The following is a 22071-nucleotide window of genomic DNA, read 5'->3' as shown; positions in this document are numbered from 1 at the left end:
CTATGTTTCTATTAGACTATAGTTAATGTTTGGCGACTTGTTCTTAAACAGCAGGAGCCAATTTTAACAAGTTGATGCTCTTTCCCTTTTGTAGCGTTACATTTAGTTTCTCATTGTGTGAAAGGCAGGGTGGGGGTGAGGGGGAGGGTGGGGGTGGGGTGAGGTGAGGGTGAGGGGGAGGGTGGGGGTGGAGTGGGAGTGAGGGGAGGGTAGGGGTGGGGGGTGGGTTGAAGTGAGGGGGGGTGGGGGTGGGTGATGGGGAGGGTGAGGGTTGGAGTGAGGGGGAGGGTGGGGGTGGGGGTGAGGTGAGGGGGAGGGAGAGGGTGGGGGTGGGGATGGGGTGGGGTGAGGGGGAGGGTGGGGTGAGAGGGGGTGGGGGTTGGAGTGAGGGGGTGGCAGTGGGAGTGAGGGGAGGGTTGGGGTGGGGGTGGGGTGGGGGTGAGGGGGGTGGGGTGGGGTGATGGGGAGGGTGGGGGTTGGAGTGAGGGCTTGGCAGTGGGAGTGAGGCGAGGGTAGGGGTGTGGGTGAGGTGGGGGGGGTGGGGGTGAGCGGGGGGGGGAGACTTTTTCAAAGACCGTTGAATTACACCTGTCGTGCACCTCAATAATTAATCAGAAGAGGAAAATACATTTCCCATATAACAACAGTGACTACACTCTAAAAGTACTTCATTGGCTGTAAAGCGCTTTGAGACATCCGGTGGTCATGAAAGGCGCTATATAAATCCAAGTCTTTCTTTATGGATGTAAGGGGACACAGTCTTAGGATAAGGGGTAGGCCATTTAGGACTGAGATGAGGAGAAACTTCTTCACTCAGAGAGTTGTGAACCTGTGTAATTCCCTGCCGCAGAGAGTTGTTGATGCCAGTTCATTGGATATATTTAAGAGGGAGTTAGATATGGCCCTTATGGCTACAGGTATCAAAGGGTATGGAGAGAAAGCAGGAAAGGAGTACTGAGGGAATGATCAGCCATGATCTTATTGAATGGTGGTGCAGGCTCGAAGGGCCGAATAGCCTACTCCTGCATCTATTTTCTATGTTTCTATGTTTCTCAGTAATAAAAATTTGAATTCAGTGATGGGCCTAACCCTAAACCCTGCTTGCCTATTGAGAGTTGCATGGAACTCCACCCTTAATACTGTTAAGTGTTTCCTGATATCAGTAGTTTTGCCACGATCTCAGCCAAAGGGCAGGTCTTCCTGATCCTGCACCTGCATTCATGAGGAATTGTTTGGCAAACCTTGAATTGTTCAGCAGCGGTGCAGAACATTGTTTGCCTATAATGACGTCACGAGGTGCGTTGCGCCTCGCTGGCAAAGAAGCACGGTAACAGTTTTCAAACAGGAAGGTGGCGTCCTCCTTTAGCATTGTCCAGTGAGAAAGGCACCTCAAGAAATGTCCAGAAGGTATAGAGAGGCGCCAGCCCTGCCCCACCATCTCATTCCAGACTCTCAAGCTGGTCCAGGTATCTGGGACGGGACCCTGTCAGTTTTGCTCCTGATATGATTTAGACGCTAACACGGTATATGGCTCGGGATCTGAGTTTTTAAAAATCTATTGCAGTCACCTCCCACATCTCTTCCCACTCAGCAGCCATTTCACACATAATAGCCAGCTCCCAGGTGGTCTCGAGAAGCTGTATAGTCACTGCACATATTAAAGAAAATTCTATTTTCAACAGCGAATGTTGAAAAGAAAAGATAGATTCATATGGGCTGTAAAATCTTGATCAGCTCCGCTGGGCAGGCCACATAGTCCGCATGCCAGACACGAGACTCCCAAAGCAAGCGCTCTACTCGGAACTCCTTCACAGCAAACGAGCCAAAAGTGGGCAGCGGAAACGTTACAAGGACCCCCTCAAAGCCTCCCTGATAAAGTGCAACATCCCCACTGACACCAGTCACCAAGGACCGCCCTAAGTGGAGGAAGTGTATCCGGGAGGGCGCTGAGCACCTCGAGTCTCATTGCCGAGAGCATGCAGAAATCAAGCGCAGGCAGCGAAAAGAGCGTGCGGCAAACCTGTCCCACCCTCCCTTACCCTCAACGACTATCTGTCCCACCTGTGATAGGGACTGTGGTTCTTGTATTGGACTGTTCAGTCACCTAAGAACTCATGCTAAGAACGGAAGCAAGTCTTCCTCGATTCCGAGGGACTGCCTATAAAGCCAGATGCCAATATGAGAGTGGATTTCTTTTAAATGTATTGATTAGCGTGAGGTACAATCCCACAGCCCCCCAAAACATCCACAGCCTGCGCTGAGCTATCTCTGAGGGGTGGGGAGGTACGGGAGGGGGGGGGTATAATTGGCCTCAGGATAGAGATGATAACAATCAGCCTAGTTTTCTCTCGCTGAATACTAGCAGTGGCTTATGTACAGAAAGTAAGCAAAAAAGGCTAACAGAATGCTGGCCTTTATATCTAGAGGACTAGAACACAAGGGGGTAGAAGTTATGCTGCAGCTATACAAAACCCTGGTTAGACCACACCTGGAGCACTGTGAGCAGTTCTGGGCACCACATCTTGGAGGGAGTGCAGCGTAGTTTACCAGAATGATACCCGGACTTCAAGGGTTAAGTTACGAGGGTTGATTACACAAATTAGGGTTATATTCCCTAGAATTTAGGTTAGGGGGTGATCTGATCGAAGATTTCAAGATATTAAGGGGAACAGATGGGGTAGATAGAGAGAAACTATTTGCACTGTTTGGGGATTCTAGGACATAGTCTATAAATGAGAGCCTGACCTTTCAGGAGTGCAATTAGGAAACACTTCTACACACAACGGGTGGTAGAATTTTGTAACTCTCTTCCGCAAACGGCAATTCATGCTAGATCAATTGTTAATTTTAAATCGGAGATTGATAGCTTGCTGCTAACCAAAGGTATTAAGGGATATAGGCCAAAGGCGGGTATATGGAGTTAGGTCGCAGATCAGCCATGATCTCACTGAAAGGCGGAGCAGGCTCGAGGGGCCAAATGGCCTCCTCCTGCTCCTATGTTCCTAGCACTGGGTGAGAATGTTGGGCATCACAGTGATGACCCCCGTGGTCGGAAAGCCGACAACAATCACCATCTACTTTCCCAATGGACCCTTGGCTGAGTAATCCGAGAGCTGCTAAATTGGCGGCCCCTTATTCTAAGATCATGCCCTCTAGTTCTAGTCTCCCCCATCAGTGGAAACATCCTCTCTGCATCCACCTTGTCAAGCTCCCTCATAATCTTATACATTTCAATAAGATCACCTCTCATTCTTCTGAATTTCAATGAGTAGAGGTCCAACCTACTCAATCTTTCCTCATAAGTCAACCCCCTCATCCCCGGAATCAACCTAGTGAACCTTCTCTGAACTGCCTCCAAAGCAAGCATATCCTTTTGAGGATTAATTAGCAATCTCGTTGTGCGAGGCCCCTTGGGGAAGAGTGACCATAATATGGTGGAATTCTGCATTAGGATGGAGAATGAAACAGTTAATTCAGAGACCATGGTCCAGAACTTAAAGAAGGCTAACTTTGAAGGTATGAGGCGTGAATTGGCTCGGATAGATTGGCGAATGATACTGAAGGGGTTGACTGTGGATGGGCAATGGCAGACATTTAGAGACCGCATGGATGAACTACAACAATTGTACATTGCTGTCTGGCGTAAAAATAAAAAAGGGAAGGTGGCTCAACCGTGGCTATCAAGGGAAATCAGGGATAGTATTAAAGCCAAGGAAGTGGCATACAAATTGGCCAGAAATAGCAGCGAACCCGGGGACTGGGAGAAATTTAGAACTCAGCAGAGGAGGACAAAGGGTTTGATTAGGGCAGGGAAAATGGAGTACGAGAAGAAGCTTGCAGGGAACATTAAGACGGATTGCAAAAGTTTCTATAGATATGTAAAGAGAAAAAGGTTAGTAAAGACAAACGTAGGTCCCCTGCAGTCAGAATCAGGGGAAGTCATAACGGGGAACAAAGAAATGGCGGACCAATTGAACAAATACTTTGGTTCGGTATTCACTAAGGAGAACACAAACAACCTTCCGGATATAAAAGGGGTCAGAGGGTCTAGTAAGGAGGAGGAAATGAGGGAAACCTTTATTAGTCGGGAAATTGTGTTGGGGAAATTGATGGGATTGAAGGCCGATAAATCCCCAGGGCCTGATGGACTGCATCCCAGAGTACTTAAGGAGATGGCCTTGGAAATAGCGGATGCATTGACAGTCATTTTCCAACATTCCATTGACTCTGGATCAGTTCCTATAGAGTGGAGGGTAGCCAATGTAACCCCACTTTTTAAAAAAGGAGGGAGAGAGAAAACAGGGAATTATAGACCGGTCAGCCTGACATCGGTAGTGGGTAAAATGATGGAATCAATTATTAAGGATGTCATAGCAGTGCATTTGGAAAGAGATGACATGTTAGGTCCAAGTCAGCATCGATCTGTGAAAGGGAAATCATGCTTGACAAATCTTCTGGAATTTTTTGAGGATGTTTCCAGTAGAGTGGACAAGGGAGAACCAGTTGATGTGGTATATTTGGACTTTCAGAAGGCTTTCGACAAGGTCCCACACAAGAGATTAATGTGCAAAGTTAAAGCACATGGGATTGGGGGTAGTGTGCTGACATGGATTGAGAACTGGTTGTCAGACAGGAAGCAAAGAGTAGGAGTAAATGGGGACTTTTCAGAATGGCAGGCAGTGACTAGTGGGGTACCGCAAGGTTCTGTGCTGGGGCCCCAGCTGTTTACACTGTACATTAATGATTTAGACGAGGGGATTAAATGTAGTATCTCCAAATTTGCGGATGTCACTAAGTTGGGCGGCAGTGTGAGCTGCGAGGAGGATGCTATGAGGCTGCAGAGCGACTTGGATAGGTTAGGTGAGTGGGCAAATGAATGGCAGATGAAGTATACTGTGGATAAATGTGAGGTTATCCACTTTGGTGGTAAAAACAGAGAGACAGACTATTATCTGAATGGTGACAGATTAGGAAAAGGGGAGGTGCAACGAGACCTGGGTGTCATGGTACATCAGTCATTGAAGGTTGGCATGCAGGTACAGCAGGCGGTTAAGAAAGCAAATGGCATGTTGGCCTTCAGAGCGAGGGGATTTGAGTACAGGGGCAGGGAGGTGTTGCTGCAGTTGTACAGGGCCTTGGTGAGGCCACACCCGGAGTATTGTGTACAGTTTTGGTCTCCTAACTTGAGGAAGGACATTCTTGCTATTGAGGGAGTGCAGCGAAGGTTCACCAGACTGATTCCCGAGATGGCGGGACTGACCTATCAAGAAAGACTGGATCAACTGGGCTTGTATTCACTGGAGTTCAGAAGAATGAGAGGGGACCTCATAGAAACGTTTAAAATTCTGACGGGGTTAGACAGGTTAGATGCAGGAAGAATGTTCCCAATGTTGGGGAAGTCCAGAACCAGGGGACACAGTCTAAGGATAAGGGGTAAGCCATTTAGGACCGAGATGAGGAGAAACTTCTTCACCCAGAGAGTGATGAACCTGTGGAATTCTCTACCACAGAAAGTTGTTGAGGCCAATTCACTAAATATATTCAAACAGGAGTTAGATGTAGTCCTTACTACTAGGGGGATCAAGGGGTATGGCGAGAAATCAGGAATGGGGTACTGAAGTTGCATGTTCAGCCATGAACTCATTGAATGGCGGTGCAGGCTAGAAGGGCCAAATGGCCTACTTCTGCACCTATGTTTCTATGTTTCTATACTTGACTCCCAGTCAGGATGGGCCTGAGCCCCAGCACTGCCTCATGCTGGAGCTTGGCGGCCTCGGTTTGTCTAATTTTCGGCTGGCAGGTGAGCCCTTCGCAAGATCACCAGGTAAGTCTGGATGTAGAAGGTCTTTTTGGCCCATTAGATTTCACCCTTCCAGAACACCAACCCTCCCCCTTGCGGAAGAACACTGATCAAATTTATCTTACAAAATGGCTGCCACCCTCTTGCTTGTTCGCAAACGTGCGCATTTTCACACACACACACACACTGTTCCCTTCCATCCCCAAGACCATCTCCAGGACAGTCTGTGAGTGGCTCGGATGGTGATCTCGAGGAATTCCATAGTCGCGACAGGGCTGGAGACTCCAGGGGAGAGACAGCAACAACAACAACTTTATATGGCGCCTTTAACATAGTAAAACAGCCCAAGGCGCTTCACAGGAGTGTTACAAGACAAAACTTTTGACACCGAGTCACATAAGAGAAATTGCGGCAGGTGAGCAAAAGCTTGGTCAAACAGCTAGGCTTTAAGAAGGGTCTTAAAAGGAGGAGAGAGAGGCAGAGAGGTTTAGGAGGGAGTTTAGGGCCTAGCCAGCTGAAAACCCCATAACTTAATTTTGAGATCAGGAAAAAAAAAATATCCTAAGCCAAGGCAGGAATGCAACAAAAACAAAAAAAATCCCCCAAACAATATATTTTATTTCATTTAAGGGTGATTAAAAAGCTCTGCAGCTTTTTCTTCCACCTGTTTGACTTCAGTTGGTAATCAGGCAAAAGATGGTGCAAGTTTTGGCGTGGATTTGGAACAGTTAATCATCCTACTTTCATTACAGTCAGGCCCTGTTTTTTTTTTAAATCGAGCACCCACCCCACCTCCGACCCACCCGACCTCCGACCCACGCGACACCGTCTTACTGTGAGAGTTTTGCAGCTGGGTCACGGCGGCCATGAAGGGTTGCTGCGACATGTGACTCTGAGACTGCTGCATGATTGGCTGCTGGTGCGGACTGTGAAGTTGCTGGGAGAACTGCACGGGCTGTAAAGCTGCTAGACTGCCCGCCGTGACGCTATTTATAACAGGGACGCTCTGCCCTTGGGATGTGCTTATACCTGAAAAGTGAAGTAAAAAAAAAACACAGGAGAACGATATCAGTACACTGCGGCCCCAAAAGACTTTTCTCGTAAAGGAATGGTTCAAATTAAATTTACACAAATGGTTTGATACTTTCGGCGGTCAACAACCAGGGGGGGCATAGATTTAAAGTAAGTGGTAGGAGGTTTAGAGGGGATTTGAGGAGAAATTTCTTCACCCAGAGGATGGCGAGGGTCTGGAACTCACTGCCTGAAAGGGTGGTAGAGGCAGAAACCCTCACCTCATTGTAAAAGTACTTGGATGTGCACTTGAAGTGCCACAACCTACAGGGCTATGGACCAAAGTGGGATTAGGCTGGATAGCTCTTTGTCGGCCGGCACGGACATGATAGGCCGAAATGGCTGTAAATTTCTCTGACTCTATGATTAAAGGGAAAGTTTAAAGTAGTCCCCCACCCATTGTTCATCTATTCAAAAAAAAAATAGGCCAAAACAGATAGAAAGTACTCCTATGAGACTTCACCTTTAAGTGATAATAAATTGACTGATGGGTAGGATAGACTGAGTACTCATTAGAGGGGGAGGGGGGGAGGATGAATGGGAGTACTGATTGAGGTGCCCCAGGGCTTGGTGCTGGGAACAAATACGGTTTCTAATTTAAATAAAGAACCGTCATTCAGAAACTCAGTGCAGAGTCATCAGATTCGCAGCTGATACAAAACTAGAAGTGGCACTGGAATGGAATCGGGAGAGGGGGCTGGGAAATGAGAGAACGAGTTGGGCAGGTGTAAAGGAGTAGAATTCGGGGACACCGGTTTGACGTGTAAAAGATCCTGTTGGGATTGATATCAGAAAGTCCTTCTTTGCACAAAGAGTGATCGACACATGCAATAGACTTCCAGATAGATAATACCAGAAATGGGAGGGTATACATCGCAGAAAAGGATGAACAGGCTGGGTCACTTTTCTCTTGAAAATAGAAGGCTGGGGGTAGTGGGAGGGGGGGGGGGGAGGGGTAGGGGGGTGACCTAACAGAGGTCTTTAAAATTATGAAAGGTTTTGACAGAGTGGATACAGAGAGAATGTTTCCACTTGTGGGGAAGAGCATAACTAGAGGCCATCAATATAAGATAGTCACCAAGAAATCCAATGGGAAATTCAGAAGAAACTTCTTTACCCCAGAGAGTGGTGAGAATGTGGAGCTCGCTACCACAGGGAGTGGTTGAAGCGAATAGTATAGACGCCTTTAAGGGGAGGCTCGACAAGCATATGAGGGAGAAGGGTTGTGCGGATAGATTTAGATGGGGAAAGGCAGGAGGAGGCTCGAGTGGAGCATAAACACCGGCATGGACTGTTGCTGGTTGGGCCGAACGGCCTGTTTCTGTGCCGTATAGCCTGTGTAATCCGATGTAAATTCTAGAATCGTTTAACTATCAGGATGCTGCAATGGGGATTTCATTAGATGAATGGATTATGAAAGGCTGACTGGTCTCTGTGACATCCTCATATTTCCACCTTCAGAATTCATAGATGTTCTTGGGATGTGACCGATTCTGGCAAGGCCACACTTATTGCCACTCCTAGTTGTTCTATAACTGAGTAGCATGCTAGGCCACGTCAAAGGGAATTAAGATTTAGTCATGAAGTGTAGAATACAGTCACTAATAAGCCAGATCAGGAAGGGGTGGCAGATTCTCTTCCCTCAAGGACAACTAGTGAACCAATTGTGGTTTTGTGAGAATCCAGCAACTCTTATGGTCATAACTGACCAGACACATTGCTCGGACTTGAGATTTGAACTCAGGATCTCCGTGTTGCTAGTCCAGCAGCATAGCCACTACACTACCATACCATACCCCTACACCTGTAGGGCCTGTGCAAAACAGAGGAGGGGGTCCCTGCTTTGCTTGGCAGTCTGATTGGGCCTAGACTCCTGATTTACGCTATAACTTCCTTGTGCTGGTGCAAAGCATTTTATACCAACACCAGATCTAGTGCAAATGGAGCCAAAATTATTCTTAACTCAAAAATACAGTTAATAAAAATGTTACTTTACATTCTTCCACATAATACATTTTTAATAAAAGCAGATTTTGTTCTCTTTTGATTTTCTCCTCTCGTCTAAGGGCGTGACTTTGATGCGGGTAGCTTTTGTGAGACGAAGCCCCTGGTGCAGAGCCCTGCTCGACTGGAAGGCGGTTCAGAGAATCGGCGGGGGGCAGGTGTTGACCTCCGTGCTCAGGTCAAGCCCCGATCTCTCTCCGTTCCTCTGCCCTGATCATCCCCCCTTACCTCCGCCACGATCTCTCGCCGCACCTCCGTCACGGTCTCTCGCCGCACCTCCGCCACGATCTCTCACCGCACCTCCGCCACTGTCTCTCGCCGCTCCTCCGCCACGGTCTCTCACCGCACCTCCGCCACAGTCTCTCGCCGCACCTCCGTCACGGTCTCTCGCCGCACCTCCCCCACGATCTCTCGCCGCACCTCCGCCACGGTCTCTCGCCTCACCTCCGCCACGGTCTCTCGCCGCTCCTCCGCCACGGTCTCTCGCCTCTCCTCCGCCACGGTCTCTCGCCTCACCTCCGCCACGGTCTCTCGCCGCTCCTCCGCCACGGTCTCTCGCCTCTCCTCCGCCACGGTCTCTCGCCTCACCTCCGCCACGGTCTCTCGCCGCTCCTCCGCCACGGTCTCTCGCCTCACCTCCGCCACGGTCTCTCGCCTCACCTCCGCCACGGTCTCTCGCCTCACCTCCGCCACGGTCTCTCGCCACACCTCCGCCACGGTCTCTCGCCGCTTCTCCGCCACGGTCTCTCGCCGCTCCTCCGCCACGGTCTCTCGCCTCACCTCCGCCACGATCTCTCGCCGCACCTCCGCCACGGTCTCTCGCCGCTCCTCCGCCACGATCTCTCGCCGCTCCTCCGCCACGGTCTCTCGCCGCTCCTCCGCCACGGTCTCTCGCCTCTCCTCCGCCACGGTCTCTCGCCGCACCTCCGTCACGGTCTCTCGCCGCTCCTCCGCCACGATCTCTCGCCGCTCCTCCGCCACGATCTCTCGCCGCACCTCCGCCACGGTCTCTCGCCGCTCCTCCGCCACGATCTCTCGCCGCTCCTCCGCCACGGTCTCTCGCCGCTCCTCCGCCACGGTCTCTCGCCTCTCCTCCGCCACGGTCTCTCGCCGCTCCTCCGCCACGGTCTCTCGCCGCACCTCCGCCACGGTCTCTCGCCGCACCTCCGCCACGGTCTCTCGCCGCTCCTCCGCCACAGTCTCTCGCCTCACCTCCGCCACGGTCTCTCGCCGCTCCTCCGCCACGGTCTCTCGCCGCTCCTCCGCCACGGTCTCTCGCCGCTCCTCCGCCACGGTCTCTCGCCGCATCGCTGCTGTGCCAGTGCCCCGCCGAAGTTCCTGCCCACGCTCCAATTGGTGACCTGGGTTTTGGTGATGTCACCCAGTCGCCCACCTCGACAACAAATACAGCCTGGCCAGTAAAACAAAAGCAAAATACTGCGGATGCTGGAATCTGAAATAAAAACAGAACATGCTGGAAATCTCAGCGGGTCAGGCAGCATCTGTAGAGAGAAAAACAGAGTTAACATTTCAGTCGATGACCCTTTGTCAGAACTGGCGAATGTTCGAAATGAACAGATTCTTAAGGAGCACTGAAAGGGGGAGGGGAGGAAAGATCAAAAGGGAAGGTCGGTGATAGGGTGGAAGGCAGGAGAGATTAGAGAGACAAAAGGGATGATGGGCTGACTTGAGATAATAACGGCAGAAGTTAGAAAGAGATCAGTCTCGATAAGGTTCACTAGGTTGATTCCGGGGATGAGGGGGTTGACTTATGAGGAAAGGTTGAGTAGGTTGGGCCTCTACTCATTGGAATTCAGAAGAATGAGAGGTGATCTTATCATAACGTATAAGATTATGAGGGGGCTTGACAAGGTGGATGCAGAGAGGATGGTTCCACTGATGGGGGAGACTAGAACTAGAGGGCACGATCTTAGAATAAGGGGCTGCCCATTTAAAATAGAGATGAGGAGAAATGTCTTCTCAGAGGGTTGTAAATCTGTGGAATTCGCTGCCTCAGAGAGCTGTGGAAGCTGGGACATTGAATAAATTTAACACAGAAATAGACAGTTTCTTAAACGATAAGTGGATAAGGGGTTATGGGGAGCGGGCGGGGAAGTGGAGCTGAGTCCATGATCGGATCAGCCATGATCTTATTGAATGGCGGAGCAGGCTCGAGGGGCCGTATGGCCTACTCCTGTTCCTATTTCTTATGTTCTTATAGGGTGTGAATGACAGAATAATTACCAGCTGCCATGGGAAACAGAGAGTTCTTTTCTCCCCTCCCCCTTTCAGTGCTCCTTAAGAATCTGTTCATTTCGAACATTCGCCAGCTCTGACGAAGGGTCATCGATATAAAACGTTAACTCTATTTCTCTCTCCACAGATGCTGCCCGACAGCTTGGCCAGTGTTGCCCGCAATAATAGCGGAGGCGAAAAGACACATCGTCCCTTTGAGCATGACTCCCCTCTTGGGAGCTCTTACTCAACGTCTAACGCCTCGCCTATCGGTGGGGATCAATTAAATGGGTAGAGATAGGAGTCAACCTTTACGGCCCTACAGCTCTCTATGTCTCAGTGCCACACCACATGGTGTATCCATTTTGCCGACGGAGCCCTCAGGTGCAGTGCCCTGCAGCAAATCCATCATGAATAAACATAAGCACACGCTAACCCAAGTCTCCAGAACCCTGTTGACAAAGCAAAAAGGCAGGTGGTTAAATGTCGCTCTCAGTAAAACCGAGTTGGTTGGAAAAGGGCCGTACTTTGTGCTATTGCCATGACTCCCGAGAGGGGGTTGATGATGAGATTCTGCGTTTGTTGATGATTGTGATGTGAAGGCTGTGACAAGCTGTGGATATTTGTCAACGTGCTGACTGGAGGCAAGGGTCCTCCGGCGGCAGTGATCTAAACGGAGAGAAAGGGAAAACCAGGTCAGACACAACGCGGAAGTGAAAAGCTACCAATGCAGTGGTGTGTTTTCAGCCAGCGCGGCCCACCATTAAACGGGCCAGCGCATCCGGAAATAGTGCCGCGCATTACAGACCCTCTGCATTATACAATTTTTTATATACACAAGGAGAATGGCCTGGGGTTTGTCCCTGGCCACAATAGTGATTTTCACTGGAAATTGTACAGACTGGGCTGATTTCACTAGCATCGTTCCAAGGACTAGTTACCTGAAGCAGTCCCTGAAAGTCATGAACAAGACATGGTACCTCACCAACCCCGTGTCAATATCCCCATCCACCCAATGTCAATATCCCCATCCACCCCGTGTCAATATCCCCATCCACCCTGAGTCAATAACCCCATCGAGTGTCCCAATACAGCTAGGATTGCTCTCGTAAAGGGACACTGGGACCAATGGTCTTTTCCGATCCACTACATTTCCTATGTTCCTAAAAGGAAGCTTTGGGTTCCAAAGAACTTGTACCTGAAACATAAACACTCCTGCAGTGAACACCTTCCAGCACTAACTAATTCTCACCACCTCCTCTACACACGATGTGTAAAGTGATGCCCTGCACGTACTGACAGCAGCTACATAAAGAAAGACTTGGATTTATGTAGCGCCTTTCACGGCCACTGGCTGTCTCAAAGTGCTTTAAGGCCAATGAAGTGCCTTTTGGAGTGCAGTCACTGTTGAAATGTGCGAAACGCACCAACAGCACATAGTGCCGAACACCGTCAAATGGTTAGCAGCAACAATCTAACTGCAATTAATGTCTGTCAACGGAAAACATCCATTTCGAGAACTGTTTACACCATGCGGATGAAAGGATGAAATTAATTTGAGGCCTTGAACCAACTTTCAAGGCCGCCAGGAGGTGGATACTTGGTGAAAGATCAATGCCGGGAACGTTAACGTATCTTTTCTCTTTACATACTCATAGAACCGGATCATTTTACAACAGAGAAGGCGGCCATTTGGCCTTTGTGCCAGTGCTGGCTCTCGGACAGGGCGTTCCACACAGCGCCATTCCCTTGCTTTCCCTACACCCTTTTTACATGTTTTTTTTCACCAAATCTTTATCCACTTCCCTTTTAAAAGGCACAGATTAATTTGACAGTTTAAGTTTTTTCTTACAAGCGTTATCATCAATCACGATAAGAGGGTGGGTTTTTTGAGGGGGGTTTTTGGTGGGGAAGATGAAGAGAAAAACCTCTTCATTTCCTTTTTCTTCCTTTCTCTCCTGAAGGTGGTGACTCACGCTGGAGATGTTTTTAAGTGTTCATTCTCCAGACAATGAGCAAGTCCCGGTTGCTCCTAATTATCCTGCACCGCAGAGTGACTTGACCCAGGGGATAGGCATCCACACTGTGAAACGCTCCGCACATCCATAAATATAAAGGCCTTGAAATTGGCCCTCCTTAACACCTCCTTTTAGCGCCTGTGACGGGGGGGTGGGGGGGTAACGGGGGCACTAACGACTTACCGACCGGGCGTGGCGAGATGAACGATTCCCGCTAACTTGGCCGAGAGGTTTGTGGTGGTGGTAACACCCTTATGCCGCGATCTCCTGCGCCCGGAGAGCGAGGCGCCATTGCCGTGCGCACCGCCCCAGACCCGAGCTTCAGTTCCATCCCCCGCAGCATCGCTGGGCGACCACAACGAGAGCTGCGGGAGGCGTTGTTCGGGAGGCCGAGCGCTCGGGAGGCGGAAGTTAAAGGGGAGGTCGGGGTGGGTCAGAGAAAATTTTTCAGAGTGTGCCTTGTGGATTTTTTGGAGTCTTCCTGGGCCACAGTCGATCAGCCCGACACTCTGCGAGAGCGCGTAGAGCTGATCGAGCCGGATCGCGGCTGCTGTCGGGGACTGGCTCACTGGTCCCAATGCAGAGCCTGCAGCGATGGTCTGTCCCTTTAAGGGAAGGAAGGAGTCTCAGATCGGGGGCAGCGCTGCATGGGGCATCGTGCCACGTTGCACCACTACCATCCCGCCCACGTCCTTTAACGCTCCAGGAATTTACCATTTCACTTCCTTCCTGGAGCACTAACGCCGAATTTAGAAAAAGCTAGGAATCAATAGTACCTGGCGCTAATTTTTCCAGCTTTCGAAAGTTAATGCCCTAAACGGGGCGATACTGAGCTTCTCCCCCAAGGTTTGGCCTGTGATTCAGGTTGAGGTTTGATGGAAAGCGCTCAGATATACCTAGACATTGGGTTGGAATGGAACATTTTCCTTCGCAGAACTGAGCGAAGTCCCCCTTCAAGGAGTATGTCCTGCAAATGGGATTTTGATGTCTGCGTATATACTTCCCAAATCCCTCTTTAGGAAAGACATTTGAGGGCCGGCGCAGCGATGCAGCATGGCGGAGCTCCAGTCCACAGTGCCACAAGATGTAACGCCCACACCTGATCCCAACTGTGTCACCGTGGAAGGCACTGAGCAGAGGTCTAGCCCTTCCCGACAGAAAGAGAGGAAAATAGAAACAGTCGCTTCCAGACCATTCACTGGTACTTCCTCGCAGCCGACGGTCTAACTGGAAGCTGGTCTCTCGCCCCTCCTCTCAGCCAAGTATGACATGTGGTGCAGGGACCAGAGTGGAAGGCTGATAAATGAGATTGAAATAAGTAGGGGACAGTGAGTGAGGTAAATCGAGAAGTTGGGCTTGGTTGGCACTGTACTATGGATTTAAAGCACTGAAAGAGGAAGGGAAGCTTGGAGAGGTTAAGACTTCCACTGTTTGGAAACAGTTAGAGTAGGAGGCTGTACAATTGGATGGAAAGGTAAAAAGAAAGACTTGCATTTATATAGCACCCTTCACAGCCACCAGACATCCCAAAGTGGTTTACAGCTAATGAAGTACTTTTGGAGTGTAGTCACTGTTGCAGTGCAAGAAATGTGTCAGCCAATTTGCGCACAGCAAGCTCCCACAAATAGCAATGTGATAATGACCAGATAATCTGTTGTTTTGTTATGTTGATTGAGGGATAAATATCGACCAGGACACCCGGGATAACTCCCCTGCTCTTCTTCACAATGGTGCCATGGGATCTTTTACGTTCACCTGAGAGAGCAGACGGGGCCTCGGTTTAGCGCCTCCTGTGAAAGACGGCACCTCCGACAGCACTGTGCTGGAGTGTCTGCCTGGAATTTTGTGCTCAAGTCTCTGGAGTGGGACTTCAGCCCACCACCTTCTGACTCAGAGACGGGTGTGCTACCCACTGAGCCACGGAGAGGTAAAAGAAAGTAAACCCCCTTATTTTGTGCTTTATCAGGACATCCCACAGCACCTCGCATACAATGTATTAGTTTTGAGGTGCACTGACTGTTGTTATGTAGGCAACGCTACGGGAGGGAATGTCAAAGAAACCAAGTGAAAAATGAAATAAATGAGCTTATTATCAATGTGAATGTTGCCAATGATAACGAAAAGTGTCACGCCCAATGTGTTTAATCAATAAATTGAAAAGGTTTCTTTGTCAGTTTAATTGGCTGAGTGCAGAATTTGCACCTTTAGTGCTGTGCAGGCTGAGGGTTACGGCACTGCCTTTCAGCTCTAACTTACTTTGGATTCCAGACCTTTTCCGACAATGCCCTCATTGTGTTCTACAAGCTCGTCCGCCATTAAAAAAAAAGACTTGTTTGCTTTGCCTTCTCAGACTCTTATCTTATCAGCATTGCAGTTACAATGCTACAGGTGTACTCACCATCTTGCCATCAGGTGACAGCAGAGTGTGGCCGGGGTCCAGGTTTGCCGGCGAGACTTGCTGTAAAACTGTTTGGCTGGTTACCATGGCACTGTTGCCATGGTGGCTGATTGCCGTGGAAGAGGAGACCTCGCTGGTACCTTGCTGACCATAGCGCACTCCTGTTGCGAAAGAAAAAGTAAAAATCAAAAAATCAAATACACTGAGGTAGATTGAATTGTATTTCAGCCTGTGAACCGACAAGGGCCCTGACTGAGAGCAAACAGAATGAACACACGAAGTAAACACTGACATGGTGGTGGGGGCAAAGGTGAAAGGTCTCTGGTGTGTTTGAGCACGTCAGTCAGTGCTGCCTGCTTTCCCAGTAAGCAGCAGGACAAGGAGACCAACAGTGCTGGGTGCAAAAGTAGATGTGATAAGAACATCAAACCATGACACACTTTAAAATGGAGAGAAAAAAACAAGACGATAAAAGCTAAATACAATTAAGAATTTCAGCCAATGTAGGCATTTATCTGTTCAAAAAATAATTTTCCATTAGCTTTTTTAAGATGCACTATGTGACCAAATCTGAATGCAATCTCGATTTTCTATGTTTCTAGGGGGATCAAGGGGTATGGCGAGAAAGCAGGAATGGGGTACTGAGGTTGCATGTTCAGCCATGAACTCACTGAATGGCGGTGCAGGCTCAAAGGGCCGAATGGCCTACTCCTGCACCTATTTTCTATGTTTCTATGTTTCGACTCAAGAAAATTCAAAAGGAATTGCCTGATGTAAACTTGTGACAAAGCTCCGATTTTCTTTGAAAGTGCTGGACTTCCCCTTCCCCTGCCATCAACTATCTGGGCGGTGATTGGCAATGGCGGTCAGTCATATGGAAGGCAACCTGACACGTGTACCCAACTGATGGGCAAACCTCCATGTTGCTGCCGATGATTGACCGACCAGCCTGGCTTAGTAACAGTGCCACAGTGGAAGGATTACTGCGGCCTGGGATTTTTCCCACTCAGACAATCCCGCAAGGCAATGCTGTAGTGGGAAGGGCGGACCTAATGGGCCAGCAGCAGGCAGTGTACAAGTGCTCGGTGTTGGTAAGCCACTTGGTTTAAAGCTGGTTAAAATCCGACGGTACCCCATGTGCCTATTTGGGTGTCCCTAACACTTGGCTCTTGCCAACCTGAGCCTAAATTCCCTTGTTTTAGTTGAGTGGCGTGATGTCCCTACAGGAAGTGTGTGTGCACTCCGTATCAGGTAAACCAGTGCAGGTTTCTCGGGGGGGGGGGGGGGTTAGATACCCGGATGACCAAAAGAAAACTGCTGTGTCACACCAAACAGGATTAAGCACGACACAAATTAACATCACGTCCGATCTTGTGCCCAGAAAGCACTTGTGAGCAGATGCGCTTGTGAACAGAGTACTGCCATGTTAGTGAAACGGATGCTTTAAACCATGCACTCCTGAATGAACAAGAGATAAAGTTAGCAACAAACTCCAGAAGGACTGCTGTTTTTTTTTTAAACCGTGATTTATGGAGGAAGAGGTGTCTCGCACAGTCCAACTTGATTATGGGGGACGGGGGTGGGGGGCGGGGGACGGGGGGAGAGGGCGAGGGGCTGGGATTGAGAGTCTCTCCCAGTATGACGAATACTAGAGTCCAACTCTCAAGACTGCCCAAGGTTTGCCTCGGGGGGGTTGGGTTTTTTGTTAGTGAGGCGTAACATCTTGAGAAAATAAAAACACTACTGCCCGGCTCACCCTGACTGAGTAGCACCTCCTGCCAGCTTGCCATGTTGGGGCACTGATGGTTGTGGAGATGTTCATAGCCAAGAGCACCTTGACTTCCTTCGTGAAGGAAGATACCGGGCAGCGAGTGGCCTACGAGGGAAGAAAGGGAAGAAAATGGGGAGAAAAGAAAGATAAACAAAATGGAAAAATAAATTTGACAAAAAACATGGACAGACAACAACAAATTGCATTTCTGTAGTGCCTCTCGGTGTGCAGGAACAAATGAACGTGCATTTATATAGAACCTTTCACATCCTTGGTACATCCCAAAGCGCCAATTAAACACTTCTGAAATGCAGCCATCATTGTAAAGTCGGCAAATGTGACAGTCAATGTTCGTTCGCATAGCATGTTTCCGCAAACAGCAATGGGATAAGTGACCAGATGATCTATTGTAATAAAAACATAAGAAATAGGAGCAGGAGTAGGCCATATGGCCCCTCGAGCCTGCTCCGCCATTCAATACGATCATGGCTGATCCAATCATGGACTCAGGTCCATTTCCCCGCCCGTTCCCATAACCCCTTATCCCCTTATCGTTTAAGAAACTGTCTATCTCGGTCTTAAATTTATTCAATGTCCCAGCTTCCACAGCTCTCTGAGACAACGAATTCCACAGTTTTACAACCCTCTGAAAGAAGAAATTTCCCCTCATCTCAGTTTTAAATGGGCGGCCCCTTATTCTAAGATTATGCCCCCTAGTTCTAGTCTCCCCTATCAGTGGAAACATCTTCTCTGCATCCGCCCCCTCATAATTTTATACGTTTCTGAATTCCAATGAGTTCTTATGTTCTATGTTCTTATCCCCTTGAGAGAACAGACGGGACCTCGGTTTAACGTCTCACCCAAAAAACAGTACCTTCAACAGTGCAGCACTCCCTCAGCACTGCACTGGCGGGCCAGCCTAGATTACATGCTCAAATCTTGGAGTGGGGCTTGAACCCACAACCTGCTGACTCAGTGACAGAGGTGCTACCCACTGAGCCAAGACCAACACCTAAGGAACATGGCTAAGGAGAAAGAAAACAGTAGATACTGAGCAGGAGGGAAAAAGAGAAAAGCCGAGAGGAGGAGAGAGGGCGGAGCAAAGGCACAGTCAATGAGAAGGTATTTAAAAGCAGGGAGGGAGGGGACAAGGCAGAAGAACCAAGGCAGAGAGTTCCAGAGGACAGGAGCAGAGTGGCTGAAAAATAGTGCAAATGGTTTGTAAGTCAAAATGTTCGATGAAAAATGAGCTCATTTATCGTAACTTGTGTTATTTATGATTAATAAATCTGTTGAGTCGTCACTCGATCATAGTCCCTGAATGCAGCCTTTCAGTGACAATTAAAACAAGGGCCGTTTACAGCTGGAAGTTTGCCAACATGAGCAGCTCAATCATGTCCAGGGCAAACATTGTGCAATGCTGGGGTGATGGTATTATTGAATATTTCAGTGTGACTGTTGTCACTGTATTTCCCAGTTGCCAACTTCCTTCATATTTCTGGCACTGTAATGCTTGTTTGCTCATTCAACAACTCCTTCTGAAAGCTGCTCAGACATCACAGAAATAATAACATAGATGTGTGAGAGTTCTGAAAGTGTTGGCGACCTTTGGCTCCCTACGTGGCTCAGTGGATAAATGCACCACTGACTGAGCATTACGGAGCTTGGTGTGAGCGAGCTGGTCCTAACTACACTGGCTCCAATTTCAGGGAGGGAGGGAGGAAGAGAGGAAGCGAGGGAGGGAAGGAAGGGAGAGAGAGAGAGAGAGAAAGAAGGAAAGAGAGAAAGAAAGAAAGACAGACAGACAGACAGAAAGACTTGTATTTATATAGTGCGTTTCACAGCCACCAGACGTTCCAAAGCACTTTACAGCCAATTCAATACTTCTTGGAGTGTAGTCACTGTTGTAATGTATGAAACGCAGCAGCCAATTTGCGCATAGCAAGCTCCCACATGTGATAATGACCAGATAATCAGTTTTTGTTATGTTGATTGAGGGATAAATATTGGCCAGAACACTGGGGATAACTCCCCTGCTCTTCTTCAAAAAAGCGCTACTGAATCTTTTACGTCCACCTCAGAGCACAGGCTGGGCCTCGGTTTGACATCTTATCTAGAAGACGGCACCTCTGACAGTGCAGCACTCCCCCAGCACAGCACTGGAATGTCAGCCTAGATTTTTGAGCTCAAGTCCCTGGAGTGGGACTTGAACCCACAACTTTCTGACTCAGAAGCGAGTGTGCTACCCACTGAAAGCAGCTCCTGATTGCTATCCAGGGATTTTTCACTATCGAGGCTTGTGCACAAATAATGGACAGTTCAGCGAAGTTCCAGTTGGGCCTGGGCTTCGGGAGAGGAGAGGAGAAAGTTAGAATAAAATATTTTTGCAGGCGACCTTGTTCAAGTTGCGGAGGTTTAATTAATAGACCAAATGGGGCAACACAGCACCGTTTGCAAGCCACGGACTGGGCACACATGGGCTCACAACCTTGATCTGCTCCCAAACCCTGCTGAATGCCTGATCACGGCTGCGGGGAGGCACTGAATGGAGACCAAGTACGACCCCGCAAGTGGGGAGGAAATACTGGCCGGATAATCCTCACTAAACCACTCTCGATAACCAAATAGTGGCTGGTTCAGGGGAGCAAAAGGCAAGGGCTCAAGAACAGAGCCCCCATACCCCTTCTCCCTTCGCCGGAGTCAACCAGTGAAAAGTGGGGCGATGTAATGGGATTCATAGACTCACAGAAAGGCAATGGACCGGTCTGAATAGCCCACAGGAATTTTTGGTGCAATGCAATATTAGGATGGCTTTGCATGACCCCCATGAAGGTGGTTTCCAACTCAAAAATATTGCATTCGAAAAGAATGCTTCTATGATGTCACTACACATAGCGTCCAAAGCAACTCTTCAATCATGATTAAATTAAATGCAAACCTATGAAGATTCGGGCTAGAATCTGTTACCCTGTTGGATACTTCCCGCTAGCCAATAAATAGTGTGACTTTGTTCACCCCTCTCCCCAACAACACTGACTCTCGAAGAGGCAGAAACAATGAAGGGGGAATGAACCTGTGACCAACTTCAATGAAAGCTCAGGAAAATTCCTCCGTGGTTCCAAGGGCAATGAAGCCACTCCAACAGACCATGATGAATCACAAGCCAAACATAACTAACCCATACACCTCATGTCCAACTCCCTCAGGAAATTGCCTGGTCCATTCCGAAAGGACTGCAACATAGTCTTGCTTACCACATTCACCAATCATACTAATATAACCATTGCTGATTGATTAATAATTTTGTGACTTGAGGGGTAGCTGTTCAAATCAACATCATTTGGCTATTAGAAGGGAGGCGTTTGATTAAAGGAGCTTTTGAGTGCATTTCTATGATCTTATGTTAATGACCAAAAATTAATTTTTGTTAAAGCTCCCGTGAAGGTTCATCAATTTTCCATATAAACACAGTAGTGAACTGTATTTTCGTGCCCATGCTGCAATGGTTTGCCTTGTAAACATCAGCAAGACAATAAAACACTTAACTGGTTCTGTTGCCCAGTGGCCAAACAATGGTCCAGAGCCGAATAAAAAGCCTTTATTTTACATCTCAGTCTCCTGTAAAACTGTCAAAAGGAGGAAAGTCCATTCCTGCATTGGCAATTAACAGTATTTTACATGAATGCTTGTGAAGTCCTTGTTTTCAAATCCCTCCATGGCTTCACCCCTCCCTAACTCTGTAATCTCCTCCAACCCTCCAAGATATCTGGGCTCCTTTAATTCTCGCCTCATGAGCATCTTCCATTTTATTCACTCCGCCATTAGTGGCCGTGCCGTCAGCTGCCAAGGCCCAATGCTCTGGAATCCCCTCCTTAAACCAGAGATCTGCCTCTCTTTCCTCCTTTAAGACGCTCCTTAAAGCCTACCTCTCTGACCCAAGCTGCCCTAATTTCTCCTTATGTGGCTCGGTGTCAAATTTTATTTTATAATGCTCCTGTGAAGCACCTTGGGGCTCTTTACTACGTTAAGGCGCTATATAAATTAAATTGTTGTTGAAACTTTTTTACCTGCGTTTTCTCCCTTACGTTCCTGAAGGCACTGACTAATACCGGAGTTACTTCTCACAGCTGTTGGCACCCTTCTGTACAGACCAAAGTAACTATTGCAAACTGCACAGTGAGCTTGATCCTATCCTCACCTAATATCCATAATAGATGCACCTTTCATTAGGAGTCACTAGATACTGAATCACTGACTATTAGTAGTGTCAGCTGTGGCTCAGTGGGTAGCACACTCACTTCTGAATCAGACGGTTGTGGGTTCAAGTCCAATTCCAGGAACTTGAGCACATAAAAAAAAATCTAAGCTGACACTCCAGCACAGTGCTGAGGGAGTGCTGCACTGTCAGAGGTGTTGTCTTTCAGATGAGATGTTAAACCAAGGCCAAGTCTTCCCTCTCAAGTGGACGTAAAATATCCCACAGCACTACTTCGAAGATGAGCAAGGGAGTTATCCCTGGCGTCCTGGCCATTATTTATTCCTCAAACAACATAACAAAAACAGATTATCTGGTCATTATCACATTGCTGTTTGTAGGAGCTTGCTGTGCGCAACTTGGCTGTCACGTTTCCCACATTACAACAGTGACCACACTCCAAAAGTGCTTTAAATCGCTTTGAGACATCCAGTGGTCGTGAAAGCTGTTATATAAATACAAGTCTTTCTTCTTTCTTTCTATTATGATCAAAATTGGGAATCCTGACGGATTCTTTCT

At 48.4% G+C, this 22071-nt stretch overlaps 1 protein-coding gene across 1 annotated transcript in view; it reads right to left on the bottom strand.

Moving 5' to 3' along the window:
• LOC139226974 (hepatocyte nuclear factor 1-beta-like) overlaps positions 1-22071 on the bottom strand; it is a 118035-nt gene that overhangs the window by 32646 nt on the left and 63318 nt on the right. Inside the window, exons 5-7 of the mRNA XM_070858065.1 lie at positions 15527-15687; positions 11638-11779; positions 6635-6829 (exon numbers count right to left, since the gene is read on the bottom strand). Coding sequence (XP_070714166.1) covers positions 6635-6829; positions 11638-11779; positions 15527-15687 — 498 coding nt within the window. The remainder of the gene's footprint in view (positions 1-6634; positions 6830-11637; positions 11780-15526; positions 15688-22071) is intronic.

The sequence above is a fragment of the Pristiophorus japonicus genome, chromosome 16 (genome assembly GCF_044704955.1).
Source record: "Pristiophorus japonicus isolate sPriJap1 chromosome 16, sPriJap1.hap1, whole genome shotgun sequence".
Lineage (NCBI taxonomy): Eukaryota > Metazoa > Chordata > Chondrichthyes > Pristiophoridae > Pristiophorus > Pristiophorus japonicus.
Note: the sequence above shows the minus strand (reverse complement) of the source record. Positions and strands in the feature narration are given on the sequence as shown.